Source organism: Lethenteron reissneri, chromosome 50, assembly GCF_015708825.2.
Source record: "Lethenteron reissneri isolate LAM-NWPU_2019-01 chromosome 50, ASM1570882v1, whole genome shotgun sequence".
NCBI classification, from domain to species: domain Eukaryota; kingdom Metazoa; phylum Chordata; class Hyperoartia; order Petromyzontiformes; family Petromyzontidae; genus Lethenteron; species Lethenteron reissneri.
In genome coordinates, this window is record NC_083828.1 from 8924120 (window position 1) to 8947004 (window position 22885).

General features: G+C 51.5%; 1 protein-coding gene across 4 annotated transcripts in view; it reads right to left on the minus strand.

Moving 5' to 3' along the window:
• Positions 1 to 22885, minus strand: part of LOC133355166 (insulin gene enhancer protein ISL-1-like) — a 48822-nt gene that overhangs the window by 10429 nt on the left and 15508 nt on the right. For 3 of the 4 annotated variants that reach the window (XM_061572503.1, XM_061572502.1, XM_061572504.1), the window contains one exon: positions 11430 to 11617. In XM_061572503.1, the coding sequence (XP_061428487.1) occupies positions 11430 to 11617 (188 nt within the window). The remainder of the gene's footprint in view (positions 1 to 11429; positions 11618 to 22885) is intronic. The other variant, XM_061572505.1, reaches the window with a different exon arrangement.

The window sequence follows — 22885 nt, forward strand, 5'->3', positions numbered from 1 at the left end:
GGTTGGTATCGACTGCATAGACCTCTGGCAATAAGCGCTGGTTTACTCTCTGACTGAGAGTGGAAGGGACGACGCAGCAAGTTGGATTTGGAGAGGTTCCGAAGCAGCTCACGGGGCTCGTGGGTCGTTTCGATCTCTCGGCGCGGCATTTGCAACCATGGGGGGGGGGGGCGATTCCTAAATCCTCCCCCCCCACCACCAGCCTGCTTCCCCCCCCCCCCCCCCACCGTCAGGAGATGTGGGCAGGTCACGTGTATGGTGGGGGTCAAGTGCGGGTACGGCCACCTCTTCCGAATAAAAATAAATAAATCCCCACTGGAATCTATGATCGATTTCTGAATCGATGATCGTTGAAGAATTCTAATTATATATGTAATGCCGGTTCCATTCTCGCTCATGGCCAACACCGGTGACGATTATCTGAACCGGTCCTGGGCCTCCCCTAGGTCGAATCAGCCTCAAATTAGTACCTGGTGCGGTGTGTAAACATCGCCACTGGGGAGACAAAGGCGGCCGGGCGTGGTGTTGGCCACCCACCCCGTTGTGTGCCGTGCCGGCCTTCATAGGTGCTCGCTAACAGCACTTGCCCCAACAGTCTGTTAAGGCTATACGGGGGATCTTTTTAACGAACTAAAACATCTCATTAATTTAATCAATAACACTGTGTGGCCTTCACATTAATTATATAATAGGCGACGTTTCGGCCAATGGCCCTTCACAACGCATGGGAAGAGAAGGCAGAGACGGAACTGAGAGCTGAGATTGAGCGCGTCATTTCAAATGTCTTCTGATGACCGGTTTGTAAATAGGCGCATGAATAATGTGAAGATACTTGTCTTCACGCGGTTAAACCTTCAAACACGAAATATAATATGTACTTGTTTTACTTTTAGTATGCATTGTTTTATTTCGTGATAATAACTCGGTTGGTTATTGAATGGTTCGTCTGTTCCTCAGTAGCTATCCTATACAGAGACTCCTCTACTTGCGAACATTCGACTTACAAACATTTAGAGATACGAACAAACCTGTCCGTATGTCCCGTTGGGTATTCAGACCGAGAGTCATAAGTTCAACCGCCGCGCAATAGATGACGGTGGTGGCATCTACATCTGCAGAACGTGAAGAACCAGTGGCATCTACATCTACAGAACGTGAAGAACCAGTGGCATCTACATCTGCAGAACGTGAAGAACCAGTGGCATCTACATCTGCAGAACGTGAAAAACCAGTGGCATCTACATCTGCAGAACGTGAAGAACCAGTGGCATCTACATCTGCAGAACATGAAGAACCAGTGGCATCTACATCTGCAGAACGTGAAGAACCAGTGGCATCTACATCTGCAGAACGTGAAGAACCAGTGGCATCTATATCAGCAGAACGTGAAGAACCAGTGGCATCTACATCAGCAGAACATGAAGAACCAGTGGCATCTACATCTGCACAACGTGAAGAACCAGTGGCATCTACATCTGCAGAACATGAAGAACCAGTGGCATCTACATCTGCAGAACGTGAAGAACCAGTGGCATCTACATCTGCAGAACATGAAGAACCAGTGGCATCTACATCAGCAGAACATGAGGAACCAGTGGCATCTACATCTGCAGAACATGAAGAACCAGTGGCATCTACATCTGCAGAACGTGAAGAACCAGTGGCATCTACATCTGCAGAACGTGAAGAACCAGTGGCATCTACATCAGCAGAACGTGAAGAACCAGTGGCATCTACATCTGCAGAACATGAAGAACCAGTGGCATCTACATCTGGAGAACGTGAAGAACCAGTGGCATCTACATCTGCAGAACGTGAAGAACCAGTGGCATCTATATCAGCAGAACGTGAAGAACCAGTGGCATCTACATCAGCAGAACGTGAAGAACCAGTGGCATCTACATCAGCAGAACATGTAGAACCAGTGGCATCTACATCTGCAAGAGATTAAACAACTTTTAAAGCCATTCCCCGCATTCAGTGTACACGCCGTACGCTCTGTTTGGAATCGACAGGGGTAAAGTTGGACTTACGAACAAATCGACTCACGAACAGACCTCTAGAACCTAACTTGTTCCTAAGTAGATGAGTCCCTGTATCAGCAACAGCTTCAGAGATTCGCTATACTTCGCCCAATTCATACATTCCGAATACTCGATCTAGAGAAAAAACGGCGTCACAAAAAGTCAGACCCCCCCTCAAATATGACGTCACAAAGCTCTGCCCCCCTCCCCCCCCAAAAAAATAAAAACATGCTTCAGATCGCTTTAAACTATTGTCATTGTAGAGCGTATTTAATGTGGCGCTGAACTCTGATGAAGGAGAAAACATTTATTAAAAAGTCTATTTAATTAAGTAGAACGTGTTGTCTATATTTATTTAAAGTTGCGCATTTTGATGTGACGTCACATTTCTCACCCCCCCCCCCTCGTCACGCATCGTCACAAATGTCTGACCCCCCCCCCCCCTAGGTGCGTGACGTCATTTATGGACGGCCCCTTAGCAGATTTGACCAACAGACGCACGCACGTACACGCATTACATACACGCAGAGAAATATGTACACACAGATACCTATATACATACGTAACACGATACGAGTTATTTCTGGAATTAACTGCAGTATTTAGTGACAATACTATTAATGTGTCTCTCACAGTAGGTCATCAAAATAATGTTTACGCAATAATATACTCTAATAACAATAGATAAATAATCGTATGAGCGTGGATGGTGTGGTCCAGGACCACACCCGGCCGCATTTGTCTCCCCAGTAGCTGCCGTTCACACACCGCATCAGGCAGCGCTCGTTTAAAGCTGAGTCGACCTAGGGGAGGTCCAGCACCGGTTCAGACATTCGCCAGCGATGTTGGCATGGGCAGCGTGATTCGATCTCGCGTAGCAGCGCAGCGCGCTAACCATTCCGCCACCGCTCTTCACACGTGCGCATAGGAGCAATGCATTTAGTAGCTACGCAAAAATCTGTCAAAACTTGACCCCCCCCCCCCCTCCCTGTACGCACGCGGACTTCTTACACCCCCCCACCTGCGTACGTACGCTTCATGCCCCCCCCCCCCCCCGAATCCTATAGAACGGCCGATAGTTAATCCACGCAGAAACGATCAAGGATTAATAATATTAACGTGTTTAAGCGAACAGATAGTCCACCGCCCGACTATCTAACTCTTTTGAAGACCAATGTAGACAAATTATTATCGAGACCCCCCCATACGCAAGCGGAACGCATTTGGGTTACCCCCCTCTCCTCCCCCTCCATGTGTACGTACTAAATGGATGGCCCTATACGAGACACGGACACAATCGGTGAGCGGGTGATACGTTCGTACGCCACGCGCACGCACACACACACAGGCCTGTGGATGAAGCAGCATTACTAATCTCGCCTTCCCATCTCCGTCCGTCTCTCCCGCGTGAAATATTTTTGTTTTGTTTTATTCAAAAAGGATAACCCGGCCTACGCGTCCGTCCATCTGTTAGCGGCGTCCTCGTCGGCCGAGTGACGCTCGCTTGGCTCGCTGCCGGCGGTGAGCTGCCCGACGTTTTGGGGCCGTCCATAAATGACGTCACGCGATTTTGGGCGATTTTGGACGATTTTTGACCCCCCCCCCTTCGTCACACGGCGTCACAAAAAGTCAGATCCCCCCCCCTCAAATATGACGTCACAAAGCTCTGTGCCCCCCCCCCAAAAGCATGTTCACATTTTGAAAATAAAACATGCTTCAAATCGCTTTAACTATTGTCATTGTAATGAATATTTAATGTGGCGCTGCACTTTGATGTTGTAGGAGTATTGTTATAGCAATAATATATTTATTTAAAGTGGCGCATTTTGATGTGACGTCACATATCTCAACTCCCCCCCCCCCCCCGTCACACATCGTCACAAATGTCTGACCCCCCCCCCGTCCCCTAGGTGCGTGACGTCATTTATGGACGGCCCCATAGGCAAGGACCCTCCCTCGGGGTTCCCTGTAACTCGTAGAGGGCCGGGCAACGCTTTCTATCGGCTTTAGCGTCGCACTCTACCGGGGGGGGGGTGGGTGAATCGAGCCAAACCGAGTTTGATTCCCAACAATCAATATCTGAACCTCTCCTGCGTCCCTCCCCTAGGTCGGCTCAGCATTAAACGAATACCCGGTGCGGTGTGTGAACATCAGCACTGTGGCTGCTCCGACCTTAATAGGTGCTCGCCAACAGCATTTGCCCCTAATAGTCCCGCAAACTAAACGGGTCTCGGTGACGCTTTCGTCTTGCAGCGCCGTGGGAGGTGAGGATTGACATTTGTCAACAAGCGCCAAAGCAAGCAGGAGCCACTCGGAAGCTCCCCCTCACCCCCCCCCCCTCGTCAACTTACCACAAACCTTTAACTCCGACCGCGTCTATGATTACTATCGAAACGATAGCGAAAAGCCTCGGAGGTTTTTGGGTAAACTGCTCGCGGATAAAGGCGTCGGTGACAGTCAGCCACGGACGCGAATGGCGTCGATTGGGGGTTGTCGTCGAGGTTGGAAGGCGAGCCGCAGATTTCTAAGACGCGCTCCTCTGTAACCCAAACCCAGAACTCGGTAGGGGCCGAAATCCGCGGAAGCTCCTTCGCGTCCCGTTTCAATCGAGCAGCGCATTCGATTCATTTCACCTATTCGAGAGCGAAACTTGATGTCGATCTTTCGATTTAAAGCTTTCGTGACTGCAGGGATTCATCTTCTTGGTTCTTTCGGTAAAGTCACGTAAAAGGGAAGTAATAAAATAATAAAAATAAAAACGTCGTGAGAATTATTTTATTATGTTTTATTTTTATTATTTTATTACTTTCCTTTTACGTGACTTTACCGAAAGAACCAAGAAGTTGATGTCGATCGATTCAATTATTGCCGCATTCCAAGACGCACTTGCCCTCCAGTATTACAAAGTAACGCTTGGGAGCCGGGAGGTGCGTCTTATAAACCGGTAGGTGTGTGGTCAGAATTTGTATGACTTTAGATTTGAAGTTTTCGTGACTGCAAGGATTAATATTCTTAGGTTTTTTCGGTAAAGTCACGTGATACAGCTGTCGTGGCTGTGACGGTTCCACCTGAAGACGGAAGCTTGTGTTGCCTCCGAAACGTCGTGATTTTTATTTTATTTTACTTTTATTAATTAAAATTTTTACCTCCGTGACTTTACCGAAAAAACCTAAGAATACGAATGTGTATGACTTTATTGACAGCGGGCGCAAGCTTTTTTTGGGTGGGGGTCAATTTTACTTTCCGGCGCGCCTTTTTATAATCCAGACAAAAAACGCCAACTAAGTTGTTATCGCGATTAATTATCAACAAAAAAAATATCTAGAAATTTGCGTCAGAAAAATCGCCGCGAGCAAGATAAGCGTATGTATAAAGAAATATTATAATGGCGGATTTTATTTTGTATTAAGTTGCCAAAACACGATATGGGCAAACTAGTTCGTTGTCCAAAATCCCCCGATTGTCCTCCCCTCCCCCCGTGACTCCCCGCTACACCCACTTGGAGTCAACAGCGACAGGGAACGTCCCTTTATTTCACCAGGACGAGAATTTCAACGTCCCTGTATTTAACCAGGACTAAAAATTTCAACCAGGCCGCATGCACCGGATTATAAAGACGCTCTCGAAACGAAGACGCACCTTCCCCCCCTACCTGCCGCAAACTCGTGCCTTTCTTAATTAAAAAAGAAAAGAAAATTTTAGGGTGAGATCGCGTAAGTATAAATCTTGTGTCGTAACCCTCCACCACCCGACACAGCCAGCAAGGTTCGTCACGTAAACAAAACGCGCCCATTAGTTTACGACTCCAGCTCACCGGTGCGTTGGAGAGTAAATCCACAACATTTACGATTTTGAGTAGTTCGACGTTACATCCAACATCATCGGGGCGATTTGCCAGAATACGTGTTAGAATAACGCATTGTGCCTTTCTGTCGTCTGTAAAGTTATTGAAATCTGCAAGAGGTTGTTTTTTTGCGCGGTTATATCGCATAAATTTATAATAAATGTGTCGTTGGACCCGTCACCACCCGACACAGCCAATTAGTAAAGTTTGTCACGTAAACAGAACGTGTCAATTTCGTGACTACACTGTAAAAAATAATTCCGTAAATTTACAGTAACTTTGCTGGCAGAAAGTTGCCAGTGAATTTTACCGTAATTATACGGAAGATTAAATCCCATTTTTTACAGAAATATGTACATAAACGTACATAAATAAACGAGTATTGCTGTGCTACACTACTACACGTGTAGTAGTGGAGCTACACTACTACACGTGTAGTAGTGGAGCTACACTACTACACGTGTAGTAGTGGAGCTACACTACTACACGTGTAGTAGTGGAGCTACACTACTACACGTGTAGTAGTAGCTACTACACGTGTAGTAGTGTAGCTACTACACGTGTAGTAGCTAGTAGGTGCTCGCCAACTGCACTCGCTCCGACAGACGCGTGCGGTGTGGAGCGTTGCGTGTGCACGTGAACGCACGCGCATGAATGGACACTACACAAGTACGCATCTACCAACTGTGTGCAACGTTTGCGGTGCGTACGCGTGCACGTATTACGTACTGTGTATGTATGCGCATATTTACGTGCAGTACTATGAAGGGGCCGTCCATAAATGACGTCACGTGATTTTGGACGATTTTTGACCCCCCCCCTCGTCACACGGCGTCACAAAAAGTCAGACCCCTCCCCAAAAAAAATAAAACATGCTTCAAATCGCTTTAAACTATTGTCATTGTAGTGCGTATTTAATGTGCCGCTGCACTCTGATGTTGTAGGAAAAAACATTTATTATTAAGTCTATTTAATTAAGTAGAACGTGTCGTCTATATTTATTTAAAGTTGCGCATTTTGATGTGATGTCACATTTCTCAAACCTCCCTCGTCACACATCGTCACAAATGTCTGACTCACCCCCCGCCCCCCCTAGGTGCGTGACGTCATTTATGGACGACCCCTAATGTATGTGTATCATATTTTTTCATGTCCGCACCTACGATCGGCAACGGTTGGCTACGTACGGTGCGAACGAAGTTCAACGTACTTACATGCAACAGGAACGCGTGTTGTGTACATGCTTAATAATGTATCGGTCGGTCATTATGTATACATATGCATTGTGCATATTTTATATGCATTTATGTGTATTACATATTGTGTGTATATGTGCATGGTAATAATACAGACTATGCAATATATATGTACAGTACGCGATGAATGTGAATGTGTTTGTGTGGGGAGCGGTGGTGCAACGGTTAGCGCTACGCTGCGCTACGAACCTGGCGACCCGGGTTCGATTCCCGCTCACGGCAAACACCAGTGACGATTATCAGAACCGGTCCTGGGCCTCCCCTAAGTCGACTAAGCCTCAAATGTATACCTGATGCGGTGTGTAAGCATCGCCACTGGGGAGACAAAAGCGGCCGGGCGTGGTGCTGGCCACCCACCCCCCTCGTGTGCCGTGCCGGCCTTCATAGGTGCTCGCTAACAGCACTTGCCCCAACAGCCTGTTAAGGCTATACGGGGGATCTTGTGTGTGTATATACTGTATATATATGTGTAGGAGTCTAGTGGTTAACTGCGCTACGAACCGGGAGCCTCATGTTCGATTCCAAAATAGGTGGCATCTCCTAGGTTTATTCAGCCTTAAATGAGCACATGGTGCGGTGTGTAAACATTACCACTGGGGAGACAAAGGCGGCCGGCCGTGGCGTTGGCAACCCACCCCTGTGTGCTGTCCCGACAGCCTTGCTAAACGCTACACGGATATATATTGTAGATGTGTGTGTACATGCATATACAGTATATGCATGTGTATACTGTATATATATATTACACACGTGTCATAGTGTTGTCGCGATAACATTTCTCGAGATTTTTAACGATGACGATTTTTTTTCTTTGCGATATCAATTCAATCCACAATTGTATTCTCTATGTTTTGTTGTTGGTGCTTTGCCGTACAACGGTTTAATGTACCACGTCCTTCGACCGCAGTTCGCTCGGCGTTAAGAGGCCAGGGGCTCTGTCGCGCTCAGAGCGCGCGCGCACGCCCCGAGACGAAACCCAAAACGCCGCTAACCAATCAAATCTCGGCAACTCCGCACCCGCGGACAGCACCCACGTGGAGAGGGGGAGGTAGGGAGGGAGAGTCACGGACGCCATCGAACGGGGGAAAAATTAACCCGTAAAAAACAAAGTTTTTCACTATAAATCCTTTATATGCGTGGCATCGGTTTTATTTTATTATTCATTTCTGTTTTTCTTGAGTAAGAGTTTCATTTTTATCACATTGGTATTTTAAATTAAATATGAATTTTTTCTTTCCTAAAAAGTGGAAAATTTTGGAGAAAAAATTTTCACGAAAATAAATTGTCACGCACAACGAGTCTGTGTGCAAAATGTCAGCTCGATTGGATCACGGGAAGTGGGTTAAAAAACGACCGAAAGATTTGCACGGTCGTAAGCGCGCGAGCAAGCGAGCAAACAGGTGAACTTAATATAAACGATTTAAAAAGAGAAAGGAACGGGAGAGGGACGAGAGAGGATGACGAATAAGAAGATGATAAATAACGAGGAATGAGAGGAAAGAGGATGTGGAAGTAGACGAGGACGAGGTCAGAGACAGAGGCTCCGCCAGGTGGCATCGACGCTCCTGCTGCTCCACGTGGTTCGTGACGTCACAACGGCGATCATGGCGGTGAATCCCCCGGGCGGGCAGCCATCACCACCCCCCACCCCCACGTGGGTTCAAGTACGCCACGTGACCCACGATGGATCGCGCGGCACGGACGCCAAGGGGCAGGACGCCGTGTCGCCAGCGACAACGCGGCGCCGTTGTCAAAGTTGTAAACGGGACCCGCGTATGGACAAGGCCGAGCCGGTAGGGTGGTTCGCCCCCTTTCGCTTGAATTCACGGTTCGAATCCACTCGGCCGCCCTGATTAATACTGCCGGTGTGATAAGCGGAATAATAATAATGTTACTCCGCTGTCTGCTTGACGGTGGACGTGACAGGTCCCGTGAAGTCACGGTGTTGAGATGTTAACTACCTCGCCTGGTATACAGGAGGTCGTGTGTTCGAACCCAACCCTGACGCCTGCTGCTGTATATTTGGAGTTTGCGATGTCTCTCTCTCTCTCTCCGTAGTCGCGTGGATTTTGTATACGGGTCCTCGTGTTTTTCCCTCCACGTTTAGAATCGACATCACGCGTTTCGAATATTTGGCTGCTACGAATCCCCACGTGATGATAAGTCACTTCGCTGAGCTGTAATTTGTGATGGCGAGGCCGCTTCTGAAAAATATCTATATGGCTCAGTGGGGCCTCCTTACCTGTTAAAATAAAAAAAATTAACCCGTAAAAACAAAGTTTATCACTATAAATCCTTTATATGCGTGGTGGCTAGAGTCCTCTCGTCCTCTGGCTTGAGATGGCTGCCACCTATGGGTCAGATTATTGCCTGTACCATTAAGCAATTGGTAATTAAATATTTAAAAAAATTCCATAAAAAGTGTAAAATTTTGGAACAAATTTTTCACGAACATTAATTGTCACGCACAACGAGTCTGTGTGCAAAATGTCAGCTCGATCGGATCACGGGAAGTGGGTTAAAAAACGACCGAAAGATTTGCACGGTCCTAAGCAAGCAAGCAAGCACGCAAGCACGCGAACTTAATATAAAGGATTTAAAAATAGTTTAGTTTTTAGTTTAGTTTAAAGTCGTTGGCAGCAGTCGACTGGGGTTCGACACATCGCGTCAAAAGGGCCTCCCAATAGATGGGGAGGTGGCTATAAAAGAGAGGCACTCGAGGGATATCACTTGGTCTACTCTTCCACGCCTGCCAGACGCCTCGGAAGACGTGGGCCTTACCCACAAGTTTACCCCACCACACGTGACCGGCCGTTCGATCGGCTGTTGCGAACCCACTCAAACCGCTGGGTGGACAGAGGTGGGGGAGGCACGTGGGGTTGGGGTAGCTTCAAGTTCCACTGCTCCCCACTCTTGCACGCACGCGCACGCACACACACACTAGCACCGTATATCTAATTGACATCTATATCTAATTAACACGCGGTCACATTATAAACGTCTCGTCGAAAGGCCGCAGCCGTGTAATGCAAATGAGCGCTAATGTCGGTAATTATCCACAGGTAACACGCCGGACACGTGACGTGTAATTTGGAAATTTTAATTCCGCGAAGGTAAAGATGCAGGCCTGCCATTGCTTGCTCATGCCACACACAGACAAAGATCCCCCGTATAGCCTCAACAGACTGTTGGGGCAAGTGCTGTTAGCGAGTAGCACCTATGAAGGCCGGCACACGAGGGGGCGGTTGGCTAACACCACGCCCGGCCGCCTTTGTCTCCCCAGTGGCGATGTTTACACACCGCACCAGGTACTCACTTTAAAGGGGGAGGCCCAGGATCGGTTCCGTGAATCGTCACCGATATTGAACTCCACATGGTGGTGGGAAGGTGGGTTAAACCGGTGTGGGGGAGGTGATAATAAAGGGAGAGTTGAGGGGGGGGGTAAGTGGTGTTTGAGTCGGAGGAGCAGTTTGAGGTGGAGCTGTAGTGCGATGGTGTGTCACCACCACCCCCCACCAGCACGACGCACGAGCCACCAGCAGTCATCGCTCGCTTCATTGTCTGACCATTCCCGCCCGGTTACCAACTCCAGCGGTGCCCCCCCCCCTCCTCCCCCCGTCGCCCCCACCACCTTGGGAGGGGATACCCCGGGGGCAACCGCCCACTCACCCCACCCCACCCACAGAGTCTCTGGAGAACACACAAAGACAAAGATCCCCCCTGTAGCCTGTAACAGGCTGTTGGGGCAAGTGCTGTTAGCGAGCACCTATGAAGGCCGGAACGGTACACGAGGGGGTGGGTGGCCAGCACCACGCCCGACCGCCTGAGACTGAGTCGACCTAGGGGAGGATGCCCAGACCTTGTACAGATAATCGTCACCGGTGTTGGCCGTGAGTGGGAATCGAACCCGGGTCGCCAGGTTCGTAGCACAGCGTAGCGCATAGACACACACACCACGTGCACGCACAGACACACACACCACGTGCACACACAGACACACACCACGTGCACAGACACACACACAGACACACACAGACACACACAGACACACACACAGACACACACACACAGACACACACACAGACACACACCACGTGCACACACACACACACAGACACACACACACAGACCACGTGCACAGACACACACACCACGTGCACACACACACACACACAGCACGTGCACAGACACACACACAGACACACACACCACGTGCACACACACAGACACACACCACGTGCACACACACACACCACGTGCACACACACACACCACGTGCACACACACACAGCACCGTGCACGCACCTGACGTAGTCCCGCTTGCAGTAGGTCTTGCCGTCGCGCACGAAGCATGTGCACGTCTCGTCCAGGTACTGCGCGCACTCGGCGCACTTGAGGCACGAGGCGTGCCACTCGAGGTCGGGCGACACGCGCAGGATGAAGGGGTCGCGGATCTGGGCGCCGCAGCCAACGCACACGGACGCCAGCCGCTTCTCTTGAGGCAGCGACAGGTGAGAGTTGGAGGCGAGGGGGCGGGGGGGAGACGGGGAGGGAGGGGGGGGGAGATACAGAGGAGAGAGACGAAGAGATGGACGGAGGAAGTGAAATTGGTGAGGGAGGTGAGGTGGGGGCGGGGGGTAGAGAGGGGGCCCGAGGGGCGAGACGGAGAGACGCAGAGAGATAGGAGAGAGATGGTGAGATGATGGAAGGAGAGGGGCGGGGGGAGTAGAAATAGATACGGAGACGCGATGAGAGAGATGGAAGGCGGTACACGTATCGATGATACACGGAGCGAGAAAGAGACGTGAGGATGGGAGAGAGAGAGAGAGACAGCCAGCGAGGGACGAGGAAGAGGAGGAGGCAGATAAGGAAGAGGGAAAGTCGGCAGATCGACGCGTGGGGAAGAGTTGGGAGCCGACGGGGAGGAGGCGAAGCGCGGGGAGGAGAGAGAGACATCACGGAACAGTGGAGGGAAGAAAGAGACGGACAGAGACACAGACAGACAGTGGACACAGGGCAGACAGAAAGACGACGTGTGTTGAGTCACGCACGTGTGTGTCAGGGATACACATGCAAAGGACGCAACCAAACGCACGTGGAAACACGCGCGTGGATGCAGATCGGGGAGACAGAGAGAAACAAAAACAATCGGACGGACAAACGCACGGATAACGTCAGAACGAAATTATAGCGGGCATGGATAGCGGTGGTGGAGGTAGAGGTGGGAGGAGGGGGGTGGAGGTGGGGGGAGGAGGAGAGTCCGGCGTGAGGAGGAAGGTGTATGAGACGATGGGCAGAAATGAAGATTGCAGGATGGAGGGAGGAGGGGAGTCATGAGTGGGGACACGAGAGGCGATTCTCGCAGATAGCGAGAGGGGATGAGAGAGAGGGGGGGGTAGAGGGGGGGGGTGATAGAGGGGAGGGAGACGCGGGGAGAGAGAGAGAGACACACAACACAGCCATTCATTAACATGAGCGCCACTTATAAGCACAACAGCCACCTTGAAAACATCCCTGCTGCTGCTGTTGTTTGCGAGCACCTATTAGGGGTTTGTCACGGCGCGCACAAAACCGCTCGCGCGCGATGGCACTGCCAACAGCACGGACTGGGGAGACAAAGGCGGCCGGGCGTGAGCTGGTACGAGAGCGCACGGACCGCATTGTGCGTGAGCAACACCGGCGGTGCGGTGCAGATCCACCGAAGCAGGTGTCCGTGTCAGCTTGAGTTCGACACGAGGGAGAGGGTTCAGGGGGGCGTTAGATTCAAGGTGATCGCGCAGTGCCACTGGATGCGCGCCGTGGCCAGGTGAGCCGCAAAGGTGAGACTAATGCGCCGTGCCCAGGTGAGCCGCAAATGTGAGACTCACGCGCCGTGACCAGGTGAGCCGCAGGTGACACGCACGCGCGGCCCGCGTTCATCCCGTGGGGCTCCGTTTTTTGGCTTTTGCGATTCTGTGCCGCGCGTTCGCGTTGGGGGGCTGGGCGCATAGTGAGCAGTCGTCCTCTACCCCCCCCCTCTCTACCCCCCTCTCTTACCCCCCCCTAACGCAACAGCACAGTGGTGAAGTATGGACATTCAAGCCCCCGTGGCCACAAACAAGGCGTGGGGAAGCCTCCATCCAAGCCGAGGATTGACACAGGAGCTGGACATTAGCATTAATAATTAACAACGCTCGACGCGTTAGTCAATAACACTGTAGCCTTAAAAGGAACAAAACATATATATATCTAATAGGGGGACGTTTCGGCCAAAGAAATCAGTGTGTGTGTGTACTGTACACACACACGCGTAAGGTAAGGAGCGGTGGTGCAGTGGTTAGCGCTGCACGCTCTGTGCAGCTGGCAATCCGAGATCGGTCCAGGGCCCTTCGATGGCTGAATGAGGAGCAGGTTTGCAAAGTGCACAAACCGGCACTGGGGAGACAAAGGCGGTCCGGCGTGGTGCTGGTCACCCAACCCACTCTTACACCGTACCGGCCTTCATATAAAAAGGTGCTCGCGAACAGCACTTGCCCCAACAGTATGTTAAAGGCTATTCGGGGATCTTTGTCTTCATGTCTATGTATTTGAATTGCCCTGAGCGGATTCTGCCAGATTCATATCGGCTTTCGCGTCACACTCCACGGGAGGCAAATTACTCGGTCCGCTGCTGATGGGGATCGTACTGTGCGTAATCAGTCTTTAGCGCGAGATTCAGAACAGCGATTTAGAACTATCTCTCTCTCTTCCGGCTGATCCTGCCGAACGTAACCAAATCAACATCCATCCCAGCCCTAAATCTTTGAGCCCTTGTATGATCATCATCATCATCATTTACGTCACTCACCGTCGCTGCTCCGGCCCTTCTAGAACTTCAATACGTACCACGTGACTCAAGCCATAACGCAGCGTTTATTTATACTAGCGTTAAACATCGCACTAACACACACGACTAAGACAAAGATCCCCCGTGTAGCCTTAACAGGCTGTTGGGGCAAGTGCTGTTAGCGAGTAGCACCTATGAAGGCCGGCACGGCACAAGAGGGGGTGGGTGGCCAGCACCACGCGCGACCGCCTTTGTCTCCCTCGTGGCGATTTGTACACACAGCACTAGGTACTGATTTGAGGCCGAGTCGACCTAGGGGGAGGCCCAGGACCGATTAAGATAATCGTCACTGGTGTTGGCCGTGAGCGGGAATCGAACTCGGGTTGCCGGGTTCGTAGCGCAGCGCGCTGACCGCTACACTCCCAAGACACACGCGCTAATGCACTTGAAGACAAACACACACACATATCCCCCCGATAGACGTCAACTACTTTTGTGGAAAGTGCTGTTAGCGAGTAGCACCTATGACGGTGGGTACGGCACACGAGGGGGTGGGTGACCAGCAGCAGCAGCAGCCTTCGTCTCCCGAGTAGCGATGTTTACTACACACCGCACCGGGTCCTCGATTTGAGGCTGAGTCGACCTAGGGCGAGGCCCAGGACCGATTCAAATAATCGTCACTCGTGTTGGGCGCGAGTGGGTTCGTAGCGCAGCGCGCGAGGACCGGTGCACGACCGCTCCGCCTTTTACGCACGCGCGCACTCACGCATCATTGCACGGTACTGTACACGAAACAAAGACAAAGATCCCCCAGTAACGCCGTTTACTGCTGGGGCAAGTGCCGCAAGCGAGCAACTATTAGAGACGCGACGCCAAGCGTAGTTTTTTTTAAACACTGGGGAACTCCCCCCCTCCCCAGCTACACACACACACTGAAAACGCGTTTCGTTATTTGTCGCTAAACCATCGCGATCGACAATGTCGTTGGTGCCGGTGCGGGAGCATTGTGGGTGACAGGGAAGACGACGACGACACCTCGGTCTGTGTGAGTCATCGCCAGTCCATCGGCCTATCGACTCACCGCGCCAACATTATAGCAGCACCAGAGGCGGAGTGCAGTGGAGGGGGTTGGCAGGGGTTCGCTTTGTCCCTCGCATTAGGAATCTAGGGTGCATTAATCAATTTTTTATAATCATCGTAAACTTCTGAAACTCCGCCCGTGCCCATCAATTCAAACACTGGTTTCGATCGGCTGGGTCTCATCAGTAGAGTAGTAGTAGTAGTCCAAGTATAGTTGTTGTTGTTATACAATCAACATCAGGGCCGATGCTTGTTAAACCCGGTCGCCCACGCTGTTGGCAAGAGCACTCCATATAAACTCCGGGGCCCTGTTCAACACCAAATATAAAAACAACAAAAAAACCCGACGTTGTTTAACCGAAACTCATTGAGCGTCTCCGCGCATAAAGTGCAAAGTAACAAAATATAAAACTCCGACGAAATCCGCCAACAATAATCACTGCGCGTGTGGCCTTCAAATGAAAGCGGAACGCAACGGGCGACGCGTCGTTCGGGACCCTTCCTCGGCGTATCGAGAGTGGCGTCATGTAAACATATACACACACACACACACGGCACTGCAATTGAAATGTTTATGAAATCTGAAAGAATGCTCAAGAGTGATTATCCCCGCACAAGTGAGCTCATCTCCCGTTCGCAGTCATAAGCCAGTGGTGGAAATTCCACATTCATATGGCGGGCAAGGGTTGGGGGTGGTTTATCTAAAAGATAACCATGTTGACTTCCCCACAAAATGGAACCAATTTTATCGACCCCCCCCCCCCCCGGGACTCAGTGAGCTGCTACGCTGGCAATTAATGTATCCATTCCAATGCACGGCCTATTCGTGAATTCCGCCAGAATTGTTCTATGGAGAACATTATTCCCGAAAAGGTTTTGACCGATAGAATCGCCCCGAGCGCGCGTGGACAATCAGCGACATCATTTCTACTCGAGCGCGCGTTCACGTTCACGTGACAAAAGACAAAGGTCCCCCGTATAGCCTTAACAGACTGTTGGGGCAAGTGCTGTTAACGAGCACCTACGAAGGCCGCAACGGCACACGAGGGGGTGGGTGGCCAGCACCACACCGGGACGCCTTTGTCTCCCCAGTCGCGATGTTTACACACCGCAGCAGGTACTCATTTGAGGCTGAGTCGACCTAGGGGAAGTCCCAGAACCGGTTCAGATAATCGTCACCGGCGTTGCTCGTGAGCGGGTATCGAACTCGGGTCTTCGGGTTCGTAGCGCAGCGCGCTAACCGCTTCACCACCGCTCCCCACACGAACACACACAATCGACTACACATTCATCGTATTGGTGCAGGCAGTGTGTGTGTACATGTGTGTACGTGGGGTAGTGAGACCCAACTTAGAGTCCCGGTCACGGCTATTATCAGTGGCGAGCGCTATCCGACCCGGGATATGAACCAATCTTGGGCAAATCCTACCTCGGTCGACTCAGCCTTACGCCTGTATACAGGAAGTGCCTGGTGCGGTGTGTGTATGTATACACACACCGCACCGTGTGTGTATGCATACACACACACCGTGTGTGATGGGGAGACAAAGGGGGCCGGGGACGTGGTGCTTGCCACGCCACCCCGTGGTTGACCTTACTGGGTGCTCGCCAACGGCAATGGGTCAGTCCGCTCGGGGCTAAGTGGGGCATGTTGTGTGCTGTTGGCGGTGTAAGGGTGCTTGTGCGCGTGTGTGTACCCACGAGTGGATGTACTCTGCCTCTGTGTGCGTGTCTGCGTGTGTGTGTTTGCGTGTGTCTGCGTGTGTGCGTGCGTGTGTGTGTGCGTGTGTGTCTGCGTGTGTGTGTGTGGGGAGCGGTAGTGTAGCGGTTAGCGCGCTGCACTACGGACCTGGCCACCCGGGTTAGATTCCCGCTCACGGCAAAACACCAGTGACAATTATCTGAACCGGTTCCGGGCTTCCCCTAGGTCGACTCAGCCTCAAATGAGTACCTGGTGCGGTGTGTAAACATCGCCACTGGGGAGACAAAGGCGGTCGGGCGTGGTGCTGGCCACCCACCCCCTCGTGTACCGTTCCGGCCTTCATAGGTGCTCGCTAACAGCACTTGCCCCTACAGTCTGTTAAGGCTATACGGGGGATCTTTGTCTGCGTGTGTGTGTGTCTGCGTGTGTGTCTGCGTGTGTGTGTGTCTGCGTGTGTGTGTGTCTGCGTGTGTGTGTGTCTGCGTGTGTGTGTCTGCGTGTGTGTGTGTCTGCGTGTGTGTGTGTCTGCGTGTGTGTATGTGTCTGCGTGTGTGTGTGGGGGGAGCGGTGGTGTAGCGGTTAGCGCGGCTGCGCTATGAACCCGGTCGAGCCGAGTTCGATCCCTGCTCACGGCCAACACCGGTGACGATTATAGGAACCGGTCCCGTGCCTCCCCTAGGTCGACTCAACCTCAAATGAGTGCCTGGTGCGGTGTGTAAAACATCGCCACTGGGGAGACAAAGGCGGTCGGGCGGGGTGCTGGCCACCCACCCCCTCGTGTGCCGTGCCGGCCTTCATAGGTGCTCGCTAACAGCACTTGCCCCTACAGTCTCTTAAGGCTATACGGGAAACCTTGCCCTTGCGTGTGTGCGCGTTTGTATTTTTAGTACGTAAAACGTACAGTGTGTGCACGCAACGTATCCTAGCCCTGTTAGCGAGCACCTATTAAGGGCGGCACAACGCACGAATGGGGTGTGTGTGTGTGTGGGCAGAGCCACGCCCGGCCGCTTTTGTCTTCCCCAGCGTAGATGTTATACACACTTGAGGCCGGATCGATCCAGGGATCATGCTCAGGGGGCACGGTTCAGATCATCGCTTGCGGCGCGGGGAAATTGAACCCGTGGTTGATTAAGCGGGTTCGTAGCGCAGTGCGCTAACCACTGCGCCACCGCTCCGCCCCCACCATTCACACACACACACGCGCGCGGTGTACAGACGATACTGGATAAACATTCCGTGAGCAAACTATTGTCGAGTAGCAGAGCAATTGTTATGAAAACCCTTACGTCGCTCGGAGCGAAGGTATGCAAATCACATCGGCAGTGACGGCTATGCATTAGAGCCTTGAGCACGACTTAAATACGTGACGGGTTTAGTGCTTTACCATCCTGTGTACATCTGTACGGTCGTGTGGATGTTTATACATTACACTGTAATTATAACGCACTCGCAGGCACCAACCCATCAACACAAAGCTACCGAAAGAGAACTTGTACACGCGTCTATAGATATACCCACACACACACAGGACGGTCAAACACACCGTCGCGTCTCTGGAAGGCCCTCGCCCAGCAGTAGATTGACAACAAAGACAATGACACCCCCCCCCCCCCCCCGTATAGCCTCAACAGACTTTGGGGGGCAAGTGCTGTGAGCGAGCACCTACGAAGGCCGGCACGGCGCACGACCCGGTGGGTGGCCAACCCAAGGCCCGGCCGCCTTTGTCTCCCCAGTGACGATGTTTACACAGCGCACCGGGGTATTCATTTTACACGCGCCGTCAGCTGCGCGGACTTCTGGGAATGCGTGGGGGGAGAGGCCCGGTCACACAATCAGAGATTGGGCCACTGATGTTGGCCGTGAGCGCGAATCGAACTCGGGTCGCCGTGTTCGTAGCGCAGCGCGCTAACGACTACACTGCCGCTCCCCCACCCCACCCCCCCTTACATTAAGCACACAACCTCTCAAAGTCACACAAAGACAAAGATCCCCCGTATAGCCTGAACAGACTGTTGGGGAAAGTGCTGTTTGCCAGCACCTATGAAGGCCGGCACGGCACACGAGGGGGGTAGGTGGCCAGCACCATGCCCCGGCCGCCTTTGTCTCCCCAGCTGCGATGTGTACACATCGCACCAGGTACTCAATTGACGCCGAGTCGAGGCCCGGGACCGGTTCAGATAATCGTCACTGGTCTTGGCCGTGAGCTGGAACCGAACTCGACCCGCTGCATTCAGTAGTACAGCGCGCTAACCACGACACTACCGGCTCCCCACGAACACTCATACACATGTGTAGTAAATCCACACACCATACCGTATACAGTGTAGTGTACATGGTGATAAAAATAGTTTTTTTTCGATTGCCGGTCACCGCATGAATAAAACCGGTTTCTAGCGGGTTACCGGTTTTTCACGTCTCGCTATGAACACAACGCGTGGCGCCATTGACGGCAGAGACCCAGGGAGGAGCTGTCACGGTGGCGGAGTTAACGGTCAGGGCACTGCACTTGCAGCTCGATTCCATCTCTTCCCGGTGCGGCAGATGATACGATGCTGAATGTATTTAAACGATGTTTTTTATTTGACCAGGTAAGGCCAGCTGTGCTACCGTATACAGCTTTTTTTTTTATAAATGATAGCTCAACGAAGCGGCTTATCGGCATGCGAAAATTTATAGCAGCCAAATACTCTTGATGTTGATTCTAAATGTGGAGGGAAAAACCGGAGGACCCGGACAGAAATCCACGCGACCACGGGGAGAGAGACACGCAAACTGCAAATATACAGACGGCGTCAGGTTCTGGATCGAACCCACGACCGCCTGTATACCAGGCGAGGTAGTCGACATCTCCTAGCCACCGTGATGATGAGAGAGAGAGAGACGCAAACTCCAAATATACAGCAGGCGTCAGGATCGGGATCGAACACACGATCTCCTGCGTACCAGGCGAGGTAGTTAACATCTCCTAGCCATGATGATGATGAGAGAGAGAGACACGCAAACTCCAAATATACAGCAGCAGGAGTTCGGGTCGGGATCCAACCCACGACCTCCTGCGTACCAGGCGAGGTAGTTAACATCTCCTAGCCACCGTGATGATGATGAGAGAGACGCAAACTCCAAATATACAGCAGGAGTTCGGGTCGGGATCGAACCCACGACCTCCTGCGTACCAGGCGAGGTAATTAACATCTCCTAGCCACCGTGATGATGATGAGAGAGACGCAAACTCCAAATATACAGCAGGAGTTCGGGTCGGGATCGAACCCACGACCTCCTGCGTACCAGGCGAGGTAGTTAACATCTCCTAGCCACCATGATGATGATGAGAGAGAGAGAGAGATACGCAAACTCCAAATATACAGCAGGAGTTCGGGTCGGGATCGAACCCACGACCTCCTGCGTACCAGGCGAGGTAATTAACATCTCCTAGCCACCGTGATGATGATGATGAGAGAGAGACACGCAAACTCCAAATATACAGCAGGAGTTCGGGTCGGGATCCAACCCACGACCTCCTGCGTACCAGGCGAGGTAGTTAACATCTCCTAGCCACCGTGATGATGCTGAGAGAGAGACACGCAAACTCCAAATATACAGCAGTTGTCAGGGTCGGGATCGAACCCACGACCTCCTGTGTACCAGGCGAGGTAGTTAACATCTCCTAGCCACCGCGATGCCCATAATAAATCCACCCTCCACCGCCCCCACCGCCTCTGTTCCACCCCGCAGTATAAATAAAGGGTATGCACGGCAGTCTATCGTATTAAGGTGGGGTCAAGTGTGGGTATCTCCCCCCCGCTGCCACACACATACCACACACATACCACACACATACCACACACCATCTCATTGAGCAAGCGACAGACCCTCGGCTGCGTCTCGAGACTTTCCATCGAGAATCGAGGGCGGATGCTGCGATCCGTTCCGAATAGGTTTCGCGGTTTGCCGACTTCCCAAAAACGGGACATCGACTTTGAACACGACGACCTACAACAATTTGAGGTCACCGTTTCGCAACCCCCCGTTGAAAGAGGAGCACATGCCACCTTATTGTCCGGATTATAGGACGCGATTTTAGCCTTCCCCTTGTATTTCAAGCCAAATCGGGGGTGTGCGCGTCTTGTAGTCCGGTAGCTGCATGCGTGCGAGACCAAGGTTCCCGTAATCTTCTCGAGGTGCGTCTTACTTTCCGGCACGGCTCATAACCAGATTAACAGAAATACGGGTAGAATGCTTGAGGCCAGTTTGACACTTAGCAGGCGGCTTTCGCGAACAATATTGTCCATAATAGAGGTTTTTTGGGGGATTCAGATCGCGTAAATATACAAATGTGTGTCGTTAAAACCCGCCGTCTCCGCCACCCGACACAGCCAACTAAGTGAGGTTTGACACGTAAACAAAACGTGGCCAATTCGTTACGAGTTCAGCACACGGACGCGTTGGAGAGTAAACCCACCACGACATTTGCAATTGTCGTCGTTGGTTTACTCTCCAACACACCGGTGTGACGAACATTACCAATTGGCCGTGTCGGGTGGTGGGCGGCGGGTTTCACGACACATTTAGATATTTACGCGATCTGACATCAAAAAACCTCCATTATGGATAATGGCTAAAGCACTTCATCAATTCACTGCTGGATAGAGGTCCATCCACGCCGTGTTCATAGTATCGGGGTTGAGCATACTTCACCACGCTGGTCAGTGCAGCTTGGTGAAGTTTGATTTTGTTGTGGGGGGTGGTTAGGGGGAGGTGGCCGATATCACTTGCCACCGATTTCAACCGTGACCTGGGGAATCCAACTCAGGCTTGCCGGGTTCAGAGCACAATGCACGAAAACAGCTCCAACCACCGCGTCTCCCACGTTCTCCAGCGCCGTGCAGCGCATGTGCTCACAGCAGAGGAGTAACGATTACAATCTTTCGATGATTCATTGTTGGTAACAAAAAAATAAGCATTTGTAAATTGAGACCACAATGAGCACACGCATGCAGATACCGTACACACGTGACACTCAACGCATTTGCCGGTGGCAACACTGCGCGCGGCCTTAAACGGAAACTTCGATTAGCAGGCGGCGACGTTTCGGGCAATTGCCCTCGTTCTGTTTGGCATTGCGATCGCAAGGGATTTCACTTCGCTCTCTTGCGGCTTTGGCGTCGCACTCCGCCGACTTGCGGACTTACTCGAGTGTGGGGGGTGGGAGGGTTAGCGTGAGACTCTGAACCAATGTCGGCCCTGACCCTCCCCCTAAGTCAGTGTGGTTCTTACTCTTTGGTTGTTTTCGGTAAAGTCACGTAGGTAAAAAAAAATTCTAACAAAATAATTGAAAACAACTGAATGAAATCACGACGTTTGTTAGTTGTTTTCATTTATTTTATTCGAATTTTTTTACCGACGTGACTTTACCGAAAAAACCAAAGAGTATGAAAGCTTCAAATCTAGAATTAAAGTGTGGTTCTTGTTATTCTTCTTCTTAACCTGGGGTGCCCCCCCCCCCCCCCCGCCCGCCCTGGGTGCGAGATGCCCTTTCTGGTGCCGAGGCACGCCAGATTTTTTTTGTCGAAGGCAGATCATCGAAAACACAAATTAAACACGTACGTGCCAACTTACTTTGTTTCACCACACCCTCGGTATTCATTAACATGGTACATTGTTGATCGATCGACAACCGAACGGGGTGCAAGGCTGCAGTGTCGGTTAAGGACCACTCAGTGCGCTAAGTGAACCTGAACTCACCTGCAAATCGACGAGCACCTCTCGAGAACGTCACTCCGCATTCACCTCGCTCACGACGATTCACCCCACCGAGCCCTTCTAGAATATCATCGGCATCTACACCAACGTGATTGCACGCAGTACGTTGTTAAGTATTTTATAAATATACACGCAATGTGCCGCTAACTTAAGACATCTCTTGACCAATCCTATTTAAAGCCAGCACCACCGCGGCTTATGTAAAACGTAAGGCACGCCTTATGTAATGAAAACAATTAAATAATTAGCAGCAGCCAGCAGTCTCCTCCCCAATATCGGCCACCCACCTCCCCAATATCGGCCACCCACCTCCCCAATATCGGCCACCCCATCTCCCCAATATCGGCCACCCACCTCCCCAATATCGGCCACCCCATCTCCCCAATATCGGCCACCCCATCTCCCCAATATCGG